The sequence below is a fragment of the Eriocheir sinensis genome, unplaced genomic scaffold (genome assembly GCF_024679095.1).
Source record: "Eriocheir sinensis breed Jianghai 21 unplaced genomic scaffold, ASM2467909v1 Scaffold495, whole genome shotgun sequence".
Taxonomy (NCBI): domain Eukaryota; kingdom Metazoa; phylum Arthropoda; class Malacostraca; order Decapoda; family Varunidae; genus Eriocheir; species Eriocheir sinensis.
The window spans coordinates 160,924-175,000 of record NW_026111826.1 but is presented as its reverse complement, the minus strand read 5'-3'; the positions used below and the strand labels follow the sequence as shown (position 1 = coordinate 175,000).

At 40.7% G+C, this 14,077-nt stretch overlaps 1 protein-coding gene across 2 annotated transcripts in view; it reads right to left on the bottom strand.

Moving 5' to 3' along the window:
- Window positions 1-12,725, bottom strand: part of LOC126992603 (uncharacterized) — a 13,682-nt gene extending 957 nt beyond the window's left edge. Inside the window, exons 1-4 of one of the 2 annotated variants that reach the window (XM_050851417.1) lie at window positions 11,777-12,725; window positions 4,243-4,320; window positions 3,808-3,860; window positions 2,059-2,359 (exon numbers count right to left, since the gene is read on the bottom strand). In XM_050851417.1, coding sequence (XP_050707374.1) covers window positions 2,320-2,359; window positions 3,808-3,860; window positions 4,243-4,320; window positions 11,777-12,703 — 1,098 coding nt within the window. In that variant the 5' untranslated portion in view covers window positions 12,704-12,725 and the 3' untranslated portion in view covers window positions 2,059-2,319. Of the gene's footprint in view, window positions 1-2,058; window positions 2,360-3,807; window positions 3,861-4,242; window positions 4,321-11,776 lie in introns of those variants that run through there. The other variant, XM_050851418.1, reaches the window with a different exon arrangement.
- Between the last annotated feature and the right edge of the window lie 1,352 nt (window positions 12,726-14,077).

Here is a 14,077-nt window from a genome sequence, read left to right as displayed (position 1 = left end):
GAATCAAAATGGAAGCTCAACTTTTATGCAGACGGAGGGTCACTTTCCCTTGTAACGTACATCATGACGAGCAATATAACAATAATTATGTTCTAGTTAGCAAGGGGGGAAAGGAAGAACAAGATATAGTTACTTGCAAGGGAAAATAAACCTTGCATAGGATGAGCGGAGGGCTGGAAGTCTCGTAATCTGTTCTCAGTGTGTTACCGTACTCTAGTATACGTAAGAATAGGTCACCGTGCCTTAGGATTTCTCTGCCGGAAGCCTCGTTTATACGTTAAGAGATGAGGAGGAAGGGAAACAAGCAAATAATGGAACTCTATATATACGATACAGTGAAAAGGATTTACCGAGAAGGATGTACGTATGAGAGGAGGAGGGAGAGCGGGTATATATATATATAAATAAACTAAATAAAGAAGGAATGATTAGAACTGAGAGAGAGAAAGGTACATCACAGAGGAGGAAAGTCTGGAATTTGAGGAAGACAAGGAGGAAGGAACGCCAGCCATGGAGTCTACTGTCGTCAAGGAGCTGATTCAAGGTACGTCTCAAACTTCCCTTCCTAAGATCTATGAGGCAGACCCTTCCGCCCCTCACGTCAGCTACTTGCAAAGGTCAATAAGGAGATCAATCAAGTTCTCACGAGTCTTGTTTTAAGATTCATGGTAAGGAGAAAGTTAAAACTACCACCTGGGTCATCAAACTGCCCCTGGAAATTCTCACAACTCCTACAAAAGCCTGTCAAATGTGTGCGCTTGGAACAATATTTTTTAAGAATGTGACTGTCAGATGCCAAAAAGGAGATCAATCGGGTTCTAATTGAGTGGTTTTGAAGGTTCATGGTTAATCTATCACCAGGGTCATAAAACTACCCCTGGAAATGCCCAAAACTCCTACGGAAGCCTTAAATACAAGTCTCTTGGGATGGCTTTTTCAAGAATGTGAGCCTCGGACATCTCCGCTCCTCACATCAGCTACTTCCAAAGGCCGAACTCTTGTCACACCCACTTGCCGACACCTTGGGCCGCAAGAGTCACCATCCATAACTGATGACTGCGTATTTTGAGTAATTATCAAACCCAAAAGTCAGACCCATGTGTGCACCAAATAACTTTTTTTCATATTGGTTACTTTATTCAATTAGCGCGAATTTAGTTAGCGCGACCGCGTTCATCCACCTAATTCTCACGCTAAATGGGGCTCTACTGTACTAACATAGCTCATAGTAGTATTCCCACTTTTAATTAACATCTTGTACAGCAGTGTTTCTCTCTCCCTGTGAACTGTTTCCCTGCACATGAATGCCTCGGCTGTGACGGGTCTTCATCAACAGTGCTGCCAGTGAGTGGCCTCACCTGAACACGAGTCATCGCTCCACACAGCAGGTGACCTGACGAGCCTGGCCTGACAAGCACCTGACAGCTGCCCACCACCTTAACAATGAGGGAAATGACACTTGAGCGGCTTGACAGTTCAGGGCCAAGGCTGCCTCCACCCCCATTCCTATTCAAATACACTGGAATACCATTTTTGGGTGTGTTTGTATTGGTATAACTATTGATAGAAATCAAAGCATTCTCATTGTGATTGGAATACAAGGGAAAAGTATTTGTATTGTGCAAATAATTATCTGAGGAACACTTCAAAATCTATCATCTGTAATAGCAGGCGTTACAAGTCCACACAGCCTCCCGGGGGACTTGTTAGCACTGTGTTGAGTACAGGGTTATGAGCTCTTGTACATCTTTACAACACTGCTGCTGTTATGCCAAGAAGGTGTATTCATTCATATCAAAACAGCCTTCTTGTTAGCACTGTGTTGAGTACAGGGTTATGAGCTACACTACCTTGTACATCTTTAGAACACTGCTGTTATGCCAAGAAGGAGTATTCATTCATATCAAAACAGTATTTCTATTCACTGTAATTTGAAGTACTGTATTGGTATTGTAATCCACAACACTTGTATTCCCTCCCTGATCTTAGATAACTTTACAACACTGCTAAACCCAATTATGACAAGAAGGTATTTGTATTCATATTAAAACAACTTCATATGTATTCAATGTAATTTGAAGTAATTGTATCCCCTCCCTCCCTGGTCAGGGGGAGTCGCTTGGGGGGGGGGTTGAGCCCACGGCACATCTTCCCGGCCCCACACAGCGTGGTAGCGTGAGGATTCGAACCCGCGTCGTCCATCACGCGGCGAATGTGGGTCCAGTACGCTATCACTTCGGCCTATTATTATTTTGTCATGTTGTTGTTGCCTGATGAGTGATATACCACCTTTACTGAGTCAGGTTCATCTGCTAGAGTTTAATGTGACCCTGCTGACAGTTTCACAAGACTTCTGCACCTGGAACAGGAAAACCACCCATGAAAAGCTCTGTTAGTAGTATTACACCGCACTGCTATATAAAAACCTTCACTTTTGGGGGCACTGCGGAGGACATTTCTCGGGTATGGCGGACATGGGATTCAATTGGTGGACGGTGTACCCCACTCTGACTGGGTTCATTTCAGTGGCCACATGCAATGACTGAACACGGGCGGTGGTCTGCCCACACCAAGGCTGTCTCAGGCTGGGCTGGGTCATGGGCGCGTAACATTGACCGTAAAGTGTCGGCAAATACGACACCTTGTGGTCACTTACGCCTGTGTCGGACGCGTCTTGGATTTTTTTCCTTGGAGTAACCAATCTTGAATGTGGGAAAGAAATGGCGGACATTGCCAACAACTGACTGACGCACAAGATAGTCCTACATTCATTTTCTCTCCCTCTTTCCCTCCCTCCTTCCTTCCTTCCTTCCCCTCCCTCCCTCCTTTATTCCTTGCCTCCCTTCCTTCATTCCATCCTTTCCTTTTCTCTTCCTCTTTCCCTCCTTCTTTCCTTCAATCCCTCCTTCCTTCCCTCCCTCCCTCCTTTAGTCCTTGCCTCCCTTCCTTCATTCCATCCTTTCCTCCATTCCTTCCTTTCCTTTTCTCTCCCTCTTTCCCTCCTTCTTTCCTTCAATCCCTCCTTCCTTCCCTCCCTCCCTCCTTTAGTCCTTGCCTCCCTTCCTTCATTCCATCCTTTCCTCCATTCCTTCCTTTCCTTTTCTCTCCCTCTTTCCCTCCTTCTTTCCTTCAATCCCTCCTTCCTTCCCTCCCTCCCTCCTTAAGTCCTTTCCTCCCTTCCTTCATTCCATCCTTTCCTCCCTCATTCCTCTCCCTCCCTTCCCTCTTTCCTTCCTTCCCTTCCCCTCCTACATACATACATACATACATAGTGAAGGAAGGCAGGAAGGTGACCTCTCTCCCCTGACCTCTCCTTGACCTTTTAATTGCTATTTCTGTGTTTAGTAAAAAAAAATTGATCCCATGTTTGTGTTCTTACAAACTGATACATTCTTACTGAGCTTCCTTCCTTCCCTCCCTCCCTTCCTTCCTTCCTTTATTACTGTTCTTTCTGTTATTCACTTGTTCTTTTCTCTCTCTGTTCCTTCCTTCTCTCCTTCCCTTTCCTTCCTATCTTTTTCCTTCCTTCCTTCCCTCCTTCATTCCTTCTTTCTCTCCCTCCTTCCTTCCATTCTTTCCCTTCCTTCCTTCATCCCTCCCTCCCTCCTTCCTTCCTCCCTTCTTTCCCTTCCCATTGCTCCTTCCTTCCTTCCTTCCTTCCTTCCTTCCTTTCCTCTCCCTCCCTCCCTCCTTCCTTCCTTCCTCAGAACAATCCATTACAGAAAGAAAATGAAGACAGGAAAACAAAGAAGCAAGGAAAATATTGATAAATGGAAAAGAAATAGAGGAAAATAAATTAACACTTACCAAGGAATTCCTGTGTCCTCCTCTTCTTCTTCTTCTTCTTCTTCTTGTTCTCTCTGTAATTCAAGTAAGGAGTCATTGCTCTGTGTAAACCTTAAGATACATTTTACATATAAATATAAATTCCTTTCAACTTTGAACCCTTCCTTCCTTCCTTCCTTCCTTCCACACAGCCACTACCACCAGAGGGTCACTTCAGGGGTCGGGGTCAGAACCTTCCCAAGACACAGGGTCATAGTTTTAAACATTTTCCTGCCCAAACTTACAAATTTAAAACAACATTGTGGTATTAAGGCATCTTGAAAACATTCCAGTTGATGTGTGTGTGTGTGTGTGTTTGCAGTACCAAGGTGTTCCTGGCTGCAAACTTTCCCTCCTTATTATCAAAATTCCTTGACTGCTCGTTAACCATTTTAGAAAAAATAAATTAACACTCACCAATGGGTTCCTCCTGTGTTCCTCGTCTTCTTCCCAGTCCTCCTCCTCCTCCTCCTCCTCTTCTTCGTTTGGTAGTGTCTGCAAATCAAGTTTGGTGTCAATTAACTGTGTAAACATCAACATACTTTTTATTTTTACAGTAAAAAAAAAGCCCATCACTCACTGCTCCAAAATGATATCATTATAAACTGGGTGCAACTCCAGCGTGTGGTGTACCCAGTGCAGTCTAGCCCAGTATCACAAGTCTACAAAATGACCTGACCTGTCTCCCAAAACCTAGTCCTGATTTGAGTATGTAATGACCTAACCACAATGTCCAGGCTGAAGCTCCTAGGCCAGAGGAGTGCGCACGCCTTTTTGAGGGTGTCAGATGCCTGAAATAGCATATTTTTACTGTGCAAAGCAGGTGAAGTCACTCAAATTTATCTATTTGTATATATTTCATGGTGGCAAAATTTAAATTATCAGTTTCATTTTCACCAGTGACACGAATTTGTGGCTGTTTTTCACAATAGAATTTCACTCTAATAAGTGAATCAGACCCCACAGAGATATTACCAGAGTGTGTAGGAATGAATACAAAGATAACCACATACTTTGATTTAACTCTAGGATGTCTCGTGGATCATCAATAAATAAAAAACAAAATATCTGGACAGGCCACTCTTGAGCCCGTTACCTTCAATGACACCCCAAAACAGTCCCTGTGCCAAGTGTGTACCCCATATTTTGGTTGTGTTAGGTGTGCCTATTAGCAACTACTACTATTTTTACTGAACGAGGGACACATGATCCATATAAACCATTAATACTACCTAATAATATTAAACAAATTATATACGTGCTACCAGGGAATCATGAGGATTAATGTTATTGTAATTCTCACGTTTACTCAACCCTACTAAACCTATCCACCCCGCGCCCACCTAGCCTCCAGCAGGTGCCCACCCTGGCTCGCATAACCATAGCAGGGCACGATAACAGAAAACCTTATTCCCGATAACCGATAACTGATAATGGAAAACCTTATCAGTGATAACCGATATTCATTAACTGGAAACACAAATATAGGCGATAACCGACACCCGATATTAATCCACAATTCCGATACTATCTAGCGACAAGTCCGATAGGCGAAAACGATACTATATTGATATTTCAAATAAAAAACATAGATGAATTCATATTTTCATTATCTGTATTTTTAAAAACTTACAAAATCTGAAAACCACACGTTGACACGTGCATATGGACGGTAATACTAGAAACGCCTGAACCGGTGTTGTGTTATTTGGCGTCCCCACCGACAAACAGTGGTCTCTCGTGAACTGCACATGCTCAGACCAGCAAGCGTAGACCTGAACAGTCTCACAAAGCTTTTTAACCGTAATTTAGAGTTGCTGGAAGGCTGAATCAGACATACAGTACCACTACCACCATCCCCGATGTTTCTAGATCGACACTCTGTACGAGTTGTATTTATATGTACAGAGTGTCGTTCTAGAAACAGCAAGGATGGTGGTACTGTATGTCTGATTCAGCCTTCCAGCAACTGCTCTTAATGTGTAGGTCTTAATGTGTAGGTCTGAGTGTAGGTAGGAACAACCCCTCACATAACTATTGCTTAAATGACACTCTCATAAGTAGGTCTGGGTGCGAGAGGGATTTAGGGGTCTTAGTGAGCTCTGATCTCCGTCCAAGGGCACAATGCATTCAAGCTAGAAATCGAGCTAATAGGGTACTGGGATTTATTTCAAGGAGCGTAAGCAACAGAAGCCCCGAAGTCTTCCTCAAACTATATTTAGCATTAGTTAGACCTCATCTTGACTATGCGGTTCAGTTCTGGTCACCTTACTATAGAATGGATATCAAAATGTTAGAATCGGTGCAGAGGAGGATGACTAAGATGATTCAGGGGTTGAGAAACTTGCCATACGAGGAAAGACTCAAACAGTTAAACTTGCATTCTCTAGAAAGGCGAAGGGTGCGTGGAGACATGATCGAGGTTTATAAATGGATGAAGGGCTTTAATAAGGGAGACATTCATAAGGTTTTGTTGGTAAGAGAACCGGGTAGGACACGAAGTAATGGGTTTAAACTGGATAAATTCAGATTCAACAGGGACATAGGCAAAAATTGGTTTACTAACAGGGTGGTGGATGAGTGGAATAGGCTTAGCAGTCATGTGGTGAGTGCCAATACAATTGTCACATTCAAAAATAGACTAGATAAATTCATGGACAGCGATATTAGGTGGGGTTAGATACACGGGAGCTTAGGGTCAAAGGAGCTGCCTCGTACAGGCCTACCGGCCTCTTGCAGACTCCTGCGTTCTTATGTTCTTATGTTCTTATGTTAAAAAGCTTTGTGATACTGTACAGGTCTATGCTTACTGGTCTGAACATGCGCAGTTCACAAGAGACCAGTGTTTGTTAACACAAGCGCCAGCTTTTGACGATGGGACACCAAATAACACAACACCGGGTGCCTTCAATACCATGGCATGCTCACAAACAAATATGGAATATCAAATTTGAGGTAGTGAATAATCATTTTGGGGGCAAAGTTAAATGATTTTTCTCTTTGATATATTGATTTTTGAGTCTAACATAAAAAAATAACCTAGTATTTTAATGTTGATGATCTAAGTACGAAATCTCTTCGCCAAAGATAATTCATACCCCCAAGTTTTTTCATAAAATACCGGGCACCCGGGCCACGCATGCGAGTAGGGAGGAGACTTTTTTTTTTTCCGAGGCGGAAAAAAAGTAGCGATTATCACTAGTTTGGTTACAAAAATAACGAAGATACCGATATATATTTAAATAAGCAGTGGATGGCCGACAACCCGATTTTGTTATCAGTGATAAAGTATCGCGATAACGCCCAGCTATGCGCATAACTCACCACCCACCTTCCTGCAATTACAGCTGATAATGTAGTACTGCTAACACTTAATATAACACGTCACGTCGTAGGGTATTCGTATCTTACAATTTTACTGAACACCAGTCGACCTGTCCTCCCCCGCTCACCTCTGTTGCGCCTCCTCATTCCCAGTACTACTAAAATGGATTCGCTGAGGAGAAGCACCTTCCACAGGGAGAGCGTGTCAGTTTTCCCTGTTCCTCACTGGCTGACAGCCACTGATGAGGCTGCTGGCCAATACCAAATTTAAAGTGCATATTTCACACCTTTTCTTTCTCCTTATTTTGTCCATGCAAACAGTTTAATACTTACTAAAAAATGGTCATTATCGTAAATAAATCTGTCTCAGGAAAACAAATAACCAGTGAGACTGGCAAGGAGAGGAAGAGAGCTCACCATGCTGTGCCCAGTGACCATATTGACGTGTATGTGTGTGTGCGTGTGTGTGTATATATATATATATATATATATATATATATATATATATATATATATATATATATGTATATATATGTATATATATATATATATATATATATATATATATATATATACATATATATACATATATATATATATATATATATATATATATATATATATATATATATATATATATATATATATATACATATATATATATATATATATATATATATATATATATATATAGATATATATATCTATATATATATTGTTACACCAGCTAGAACTTACTTTAGTTATACAATCGTAGGTGTACCAATAACCATCCGCCTTAAAGGCAAACTAAAACAAACCGACACTAAAACACTTGCATTTACTGAGACCAAGCACTTAAACACAGAATAAAACTATAAAGCATAAAAGTGGAAACACATGGGTACAGCACCACACACCGGCTATCTGATTTCCAGCTTTCGAGCCATAACTCACTTCTCAAATAAATTCACACCACAATGAACAATTAATACGTCCTCACACAACTAGTGAGCTTATGTTACAAAATAAAACTAGAACAATACTTATGTATGGCCGACCCACGAAAGACCAACACCTTGCCACCTCCGCTTCCAGAACACAACTAACTAACTCCGGTACCCCAACTACTGATGAAAGCCGTAGGCTGACGTGGCAGCATTCAACCATCGGTTGAATGCTAACTATTTAATATAGTATAAACAACCATTCCCAACCTAGGGTCTTACGGTTATTGCCCACGTACAAAGGCCTGCAAGGCATGAGCCTGATACAGGTGAAAACTAATTAGATAATTATGGTTATTTGCCTCACACCTCACTCCTAAAGATAAAAACACAGGTCTTCATCATATAAAACAAAAGTTTACAAAATAAGAATATACGAAAATATTACATTTCTATGTGAGAGCCCGAGACAATGCATCTGCAATCACATTATGGCATCCCTTAATGTGACGAATTTCCAAATCATATGGTTGTAGAGCCAAACACCATCTGGTAAGCCTTTGGTTCTTATTTTTCATCCTGTTTACAAAAGTTAAGGGATTATGGTCACTATATACAATTATTTTACTATTACTATGTCCAAGGTAGACCTCAAATTTTTCTAAGGCAATCAACAAAGCAAGAGCCTCTTTTCAATTGTAGAATAGTTGCATTGATGTGCTTTAAATTTTGAAGACAAATAACATACAGGGTGTAGGATTTTATAAGAACTCTCTTGCAACAATACTGCACCAGTAGCATAATCACTTGCATCCACTTGCAGAAGAAAGGGTTTACTAAAGTCAGGACTTTTAAGTACAGGTTTGGAAGTTAGGATCCATTTAACTTTGTTAAAAGCCTCTTGACATCTTTCTGACCAAACAAATGTTCTTTTCGGACTCACAAGATCTGATAATGGAGCAATTACATCAGAGAAATTTTGACAAAAATGACGGTAGTAACCAGCCATGCCAATAAATCTTAATAATTGCCTTCTATTACTAGGTACAGGTAAATCATTTATGGCGGCTACCTTTGCATCTATTGGGGCCACTCTTCCCCTTCCAACCACATGCCCCAGAAAACTCAAGCTACCATATCCAAATTCACTTTTAACTAGGTTGATGGTAAGGTGGGCTTCTCTAAGCCTCTGAAACAAACCTCTGAGGGTTAACATGTGTTTTTGCCAGTCATTAGAGACAGTAATTATATCATCAAGATAACCATACACATTTTCCAACCCATCAATCACATTGGTGATCAATCTTTGAAAGGTACAAGGTGCATTACGTAATCCAAATGGCATTACTCTATATTGGTACAAGCCGTCAGATGTTACAAAAGCACTGATGCTCTTTGCATTATCAGTTAATGGCACTTGATAGTAACCCTTTAGCAGGTCAATTTTTGTCAAGAACATAGCATTTCCAACGGAATCTATGATGTCGTCAATTCGAGGAAGGAAACGAGTCACTCCTAGTTCGGGCATTAACTTGGCGATAGTCCGTACACATTCGCATGGACCCATCTGCTTTAGGAACCAATATGCAAGGAGAAGCCCACTCACTCTTACTCTTCTCAACCAAATCATGCTTCAACAGAAATTGAACTTCTTCTCTCAATATATCTTTTTTTTGGGGTGACATCCTGTATGGTGCTGTGTTTTCAATCAACACAATGTCATGCTCCATAACAGTACTTTGACTTGGAACATCAGAACATAAATCTCTAAACTCACACATATGTTCGTTAATATCATATTTCTGTTCTGCACTCAAATGGACAAGTTTACTTTCTAAATTCGACAGAGCATTAGAATTATTAAGCTTCACATTACATTTTACATCAAAGTCACAATTAATAGGTTCATCATACGCAACATCCTGACACAATGCCTGTCCTTGACCTTCACTATGACCCTCTTCCTGGCCATCATCTCTAGAACAATATTCTTTCAACAAATTCACATGTACAACTCTCTTAGTTTTACGACGCCCTGGAGTAGATATTACATAATTAAGGTTACCCTCTTTTCCAATCACTTCATATGGGCCCTGGTATCTTGCCTATAGTGGGAATTTTATAATGGGCAAAAACAACAAAACCTTATCTCCCACATTAAATTCTCTTTCAACAGCAGAAACATCATGGTGAACCTTCATTTTTCTCTGCGCAACTGACAAATTCTCACTTGCAAACTCCTGCATATGCTTTAATCTATCTCTTAATTTTGCCACATAATCACTTAGATTGGTATCCTTTTCTTCATCTATCCAGCTCTCATGCAGCAATTTTAATGGTCCCCTTACATCTCTTCCAAAGAGTAGCTCATTTGGGGAAAACCCTAGACTTTCTTGTGTAGTATTACGGATAGCATACAACATTAATGGAACTCCTTCATCCCAGTCCTTAACAGACTCCAAACAATATTTCGTTAACATGGACTTCAAAGTTTGATGGAATCGTTCGAGCGCTCCCTGACTTTCTGGATGATAGCAGGAAGCTAAATGCTGCTTAATTCCTAGTGATGCTAAAACTTCCTTAAATATCTTGGAAGTGAAATTCGTGCCTTGGTCAGACTGGACTATTTTAGGGAGACCAAACTGCGTGAAGAATTTTATAAGGACGGGAATAATAGATTTGGTGGTTATGCTTCTCAAGGGCACAGCTTCAGGATAGCGGGTGGTAGTGTCCATGATAGTTAGCAAAAACTGATGTCCCTTTCTGGTTTTCTCAAAGGGACCCACACAGTCTATAATTACCCTATGAAATGGTTCAGAAACCACCGGGATGGGTTGCAATGGAGCTCGAGGCATTACCTGATTTGGCTTACCAGCAATCTGACAAATGTGGCAGTTCTTACAAAATTTTGCAACATCAGAACTCACTCCTGGCCAAAAGAAATACTTCAGTATCTTATACAATGTCTTCTTAACACCAAGATGACCACCTATATGATCGTGAGCTAAACTAAGGACTCTGTCACGATAACATGTTGGCACTACAATTTGGGTAACAATATGCCATGTCTCACTTTTGGGGACCTCTGGAGGATGAAATTTTCTCATAAGAATACTTGATTTAAGAAAATAACAGACCGACTCATCTTCACTCTCAGCCTCCGAGACTGCCCTATCCAACAGTTTGCCTAAAGAGGGATCTGCCCTCTGAGCCTCCACCAACATCTCACGAGTCACAGGAACATCACCCGTCTCTACCGAAGACTTTATCTCACTACTGGAAGTACTAACAGGCTCCTCAACCATCTCATCATGAATAGCCTCATTAGGGAATACCTTATCCAAATCAAGGTCAACATCAGTATCCTTGACAGCGTTCATTGATTGGCTCCTAGTGACAATACAAGAAGGGAACAATCCAGGATTCTGTTCTGTCAACTTTACTGCAGGGTCAAAAGTTAAGGGATTAGAACAGACTACAGGATCCGGAATTATACGACAACCAGCAATATCGTTGCCTAGCAGAAAGGTAACTCCCTCAACAGGCAAAGAATCCTGCACTGCAACAGTTACAACCTGAGAAATTATGCCAGCCTTTAGGTAGAGTCTACATAATGGTAGTGTGGTACATTCATTAATACCTTTCAGCACAACAAACTCCCCAGTGTACAAATCCTCAACAAAAGGAACAATACTCCTTACCACAATACTGTGCGAGGCACCTGTATCACGCAGGATACTGACAGGGATGGACGGACCGGCCTCAGAGGCTGACACACTACCCTCAAATCGGAATGGTTGGAACAGCTGTTGACACTTATTAGACGTGGTTAAAACAGGATCACTCACATCTGCTGGTTTAAAGACATAATTAATAACAGGTTTTATATCGGACCTACTCTGATCTTTCTTCTCCAACTTAGGACAACTTGCCACAAAATGACCTGGCTTCTTGCAGTAATTGCAAATTTTAGTGTCAAAACTTGCACTGTTCACACTTTTCCCAACATAATCAGTACTCAAAGGCTTACCAACATGTCGAGTTGTGTTCTGGTCAGGATAACTCTTTCTGTTAGCCTTATGAATTAGATTATAGTTTTCAGCTAAGAAAGCTGCTCTATCAAGTGAATCTAGCTCTTTTTCACATAAATATACTCTTATATCATATGGCAAGGTGTTCAAGTACTGTTCTAGCACCATAAGCTCACGTAACTGATCAAATGTGGTTACTCCACGAGATGCAATCCACCTATTATGCAATTTCCTCAGCAAATGTGCATACTCAATAAAAGTCTGATTGGGAGTCCTGGCAGAGTTACGAAATTTAGACTGATAAAATTCTGGAGTTAACTGGTAGGCTTGGAGGATAGATTCCTTGACAATACTGTAATCTTTCTGCTGGTCAGTCATCAAGGAGAGGTAGGTTGAGAGCCCTTTTCCTTTAAAGGAAGTCTGAGCAATTATGGGCCAATACCCTTTTGGCCATGACAAACTTGTGGCAACATTCTCAAACTGAAGGAAGTATTCCTCAGCATCAAGTTCATCAAATACAGGCACAAACTTACAGCACTTTGTCACATCAAATGCCTGCTCTCCAATAAGGCCCATTTCAGACTTCTTTTCAAGCATGGTCAACTGAAATCTTCTCTCCTTCTCTAGGTATTCCAACTTCCGCTGCTCAACCTCTAACTCCAAAGCTCTCAGTGCATTTTCACTGAGACAGGTAGCCCCCTCCTCCTCACACAAATGTAAGGCCTCCTCCTTAATAACACTAGTATTTACCAGCATTTTAATCACAGCGTTCTTAATCTGAATCTTCCTCCAACTTTTCCTAACAGTAATTTCGTAATGCTCTGCCAAAGCAATCCACTCATCCTTCCTTAATGTACCTGCACTCAAAAACTCTAGTGATGGATTATCAATGAACTTTTGTACATTCATCTTAATATTATGCACGTACTCTATTGCAATAGATGGATCCCGGACAGGCCCCCAATTTGTTACACCACCGGCTAGAACTTACTTTAGTTATACAATCGTAGGGGTGTACCAATTACCATCCGCCTTAAAGGCAAACTAAAACAAACCGACACTAAAAACACTTGCATTTACTGAGACCAAGCACTTAAACACAGAATAAAACTATAAAGCATAAAAGTGGAAACACATGGGTACAGCACCACACACCGGCTATCTGATTTCCAGCTTTCGAGCCATAACTCACTTCTCAAATAAATTCACACCACAATGAACAATTAATACGTCCTCACACAACTAGTGAGCTTATGTTACAAAATAAAACTAGAACAATACTTATGTATGGCCGACCCACGAAAGACCAACACCTTGCCACCTCCGCTTCCAGAACACAACTAACTAACTCCGGTACCCCAACTACCGATGAAAGCCGTAGGCTGACGTGGCAGCATTCAACCATCGGTTGAATGCTAACTATTTAATATAGTATAAACAACCATTCCCAACCTAGGGTCTTACGGTTATTGCCCACGTACAAAGGCCTGCAAGGCATGAGCCTGATACAGGTGAAAACTAATTAGATAATTATGGTTATTTGCCTCACAATATATATATATATATATATATATATATATATATATATATATATATATATATATATATATATATATATATATATATATATATATATATATAGGCATCAGCTCTCAGTGATTTTACTATACTAGGCTACTACTACCCTACTCACCTAGACTTACGCAGGCCCACCCACGTAACCACATTACTCACCACCAACCACCATGAGAAAAAATCACCCCTCCCACAAACCATTTCACAATATATATCAAAGCATTTGTGATCATATTTTTACAAATTTTTTCAACACTTTCTCATCTGGTATAATCCATTACCCAATATCGGACCATCTACCAATTTTCCTTAATGTTAAAGTTCCCTCTAAATCTAAGAATCTACATAAAATTGAGTTTAGGGTAATAAATCAAACAAATAAACAAGAATTTGCTC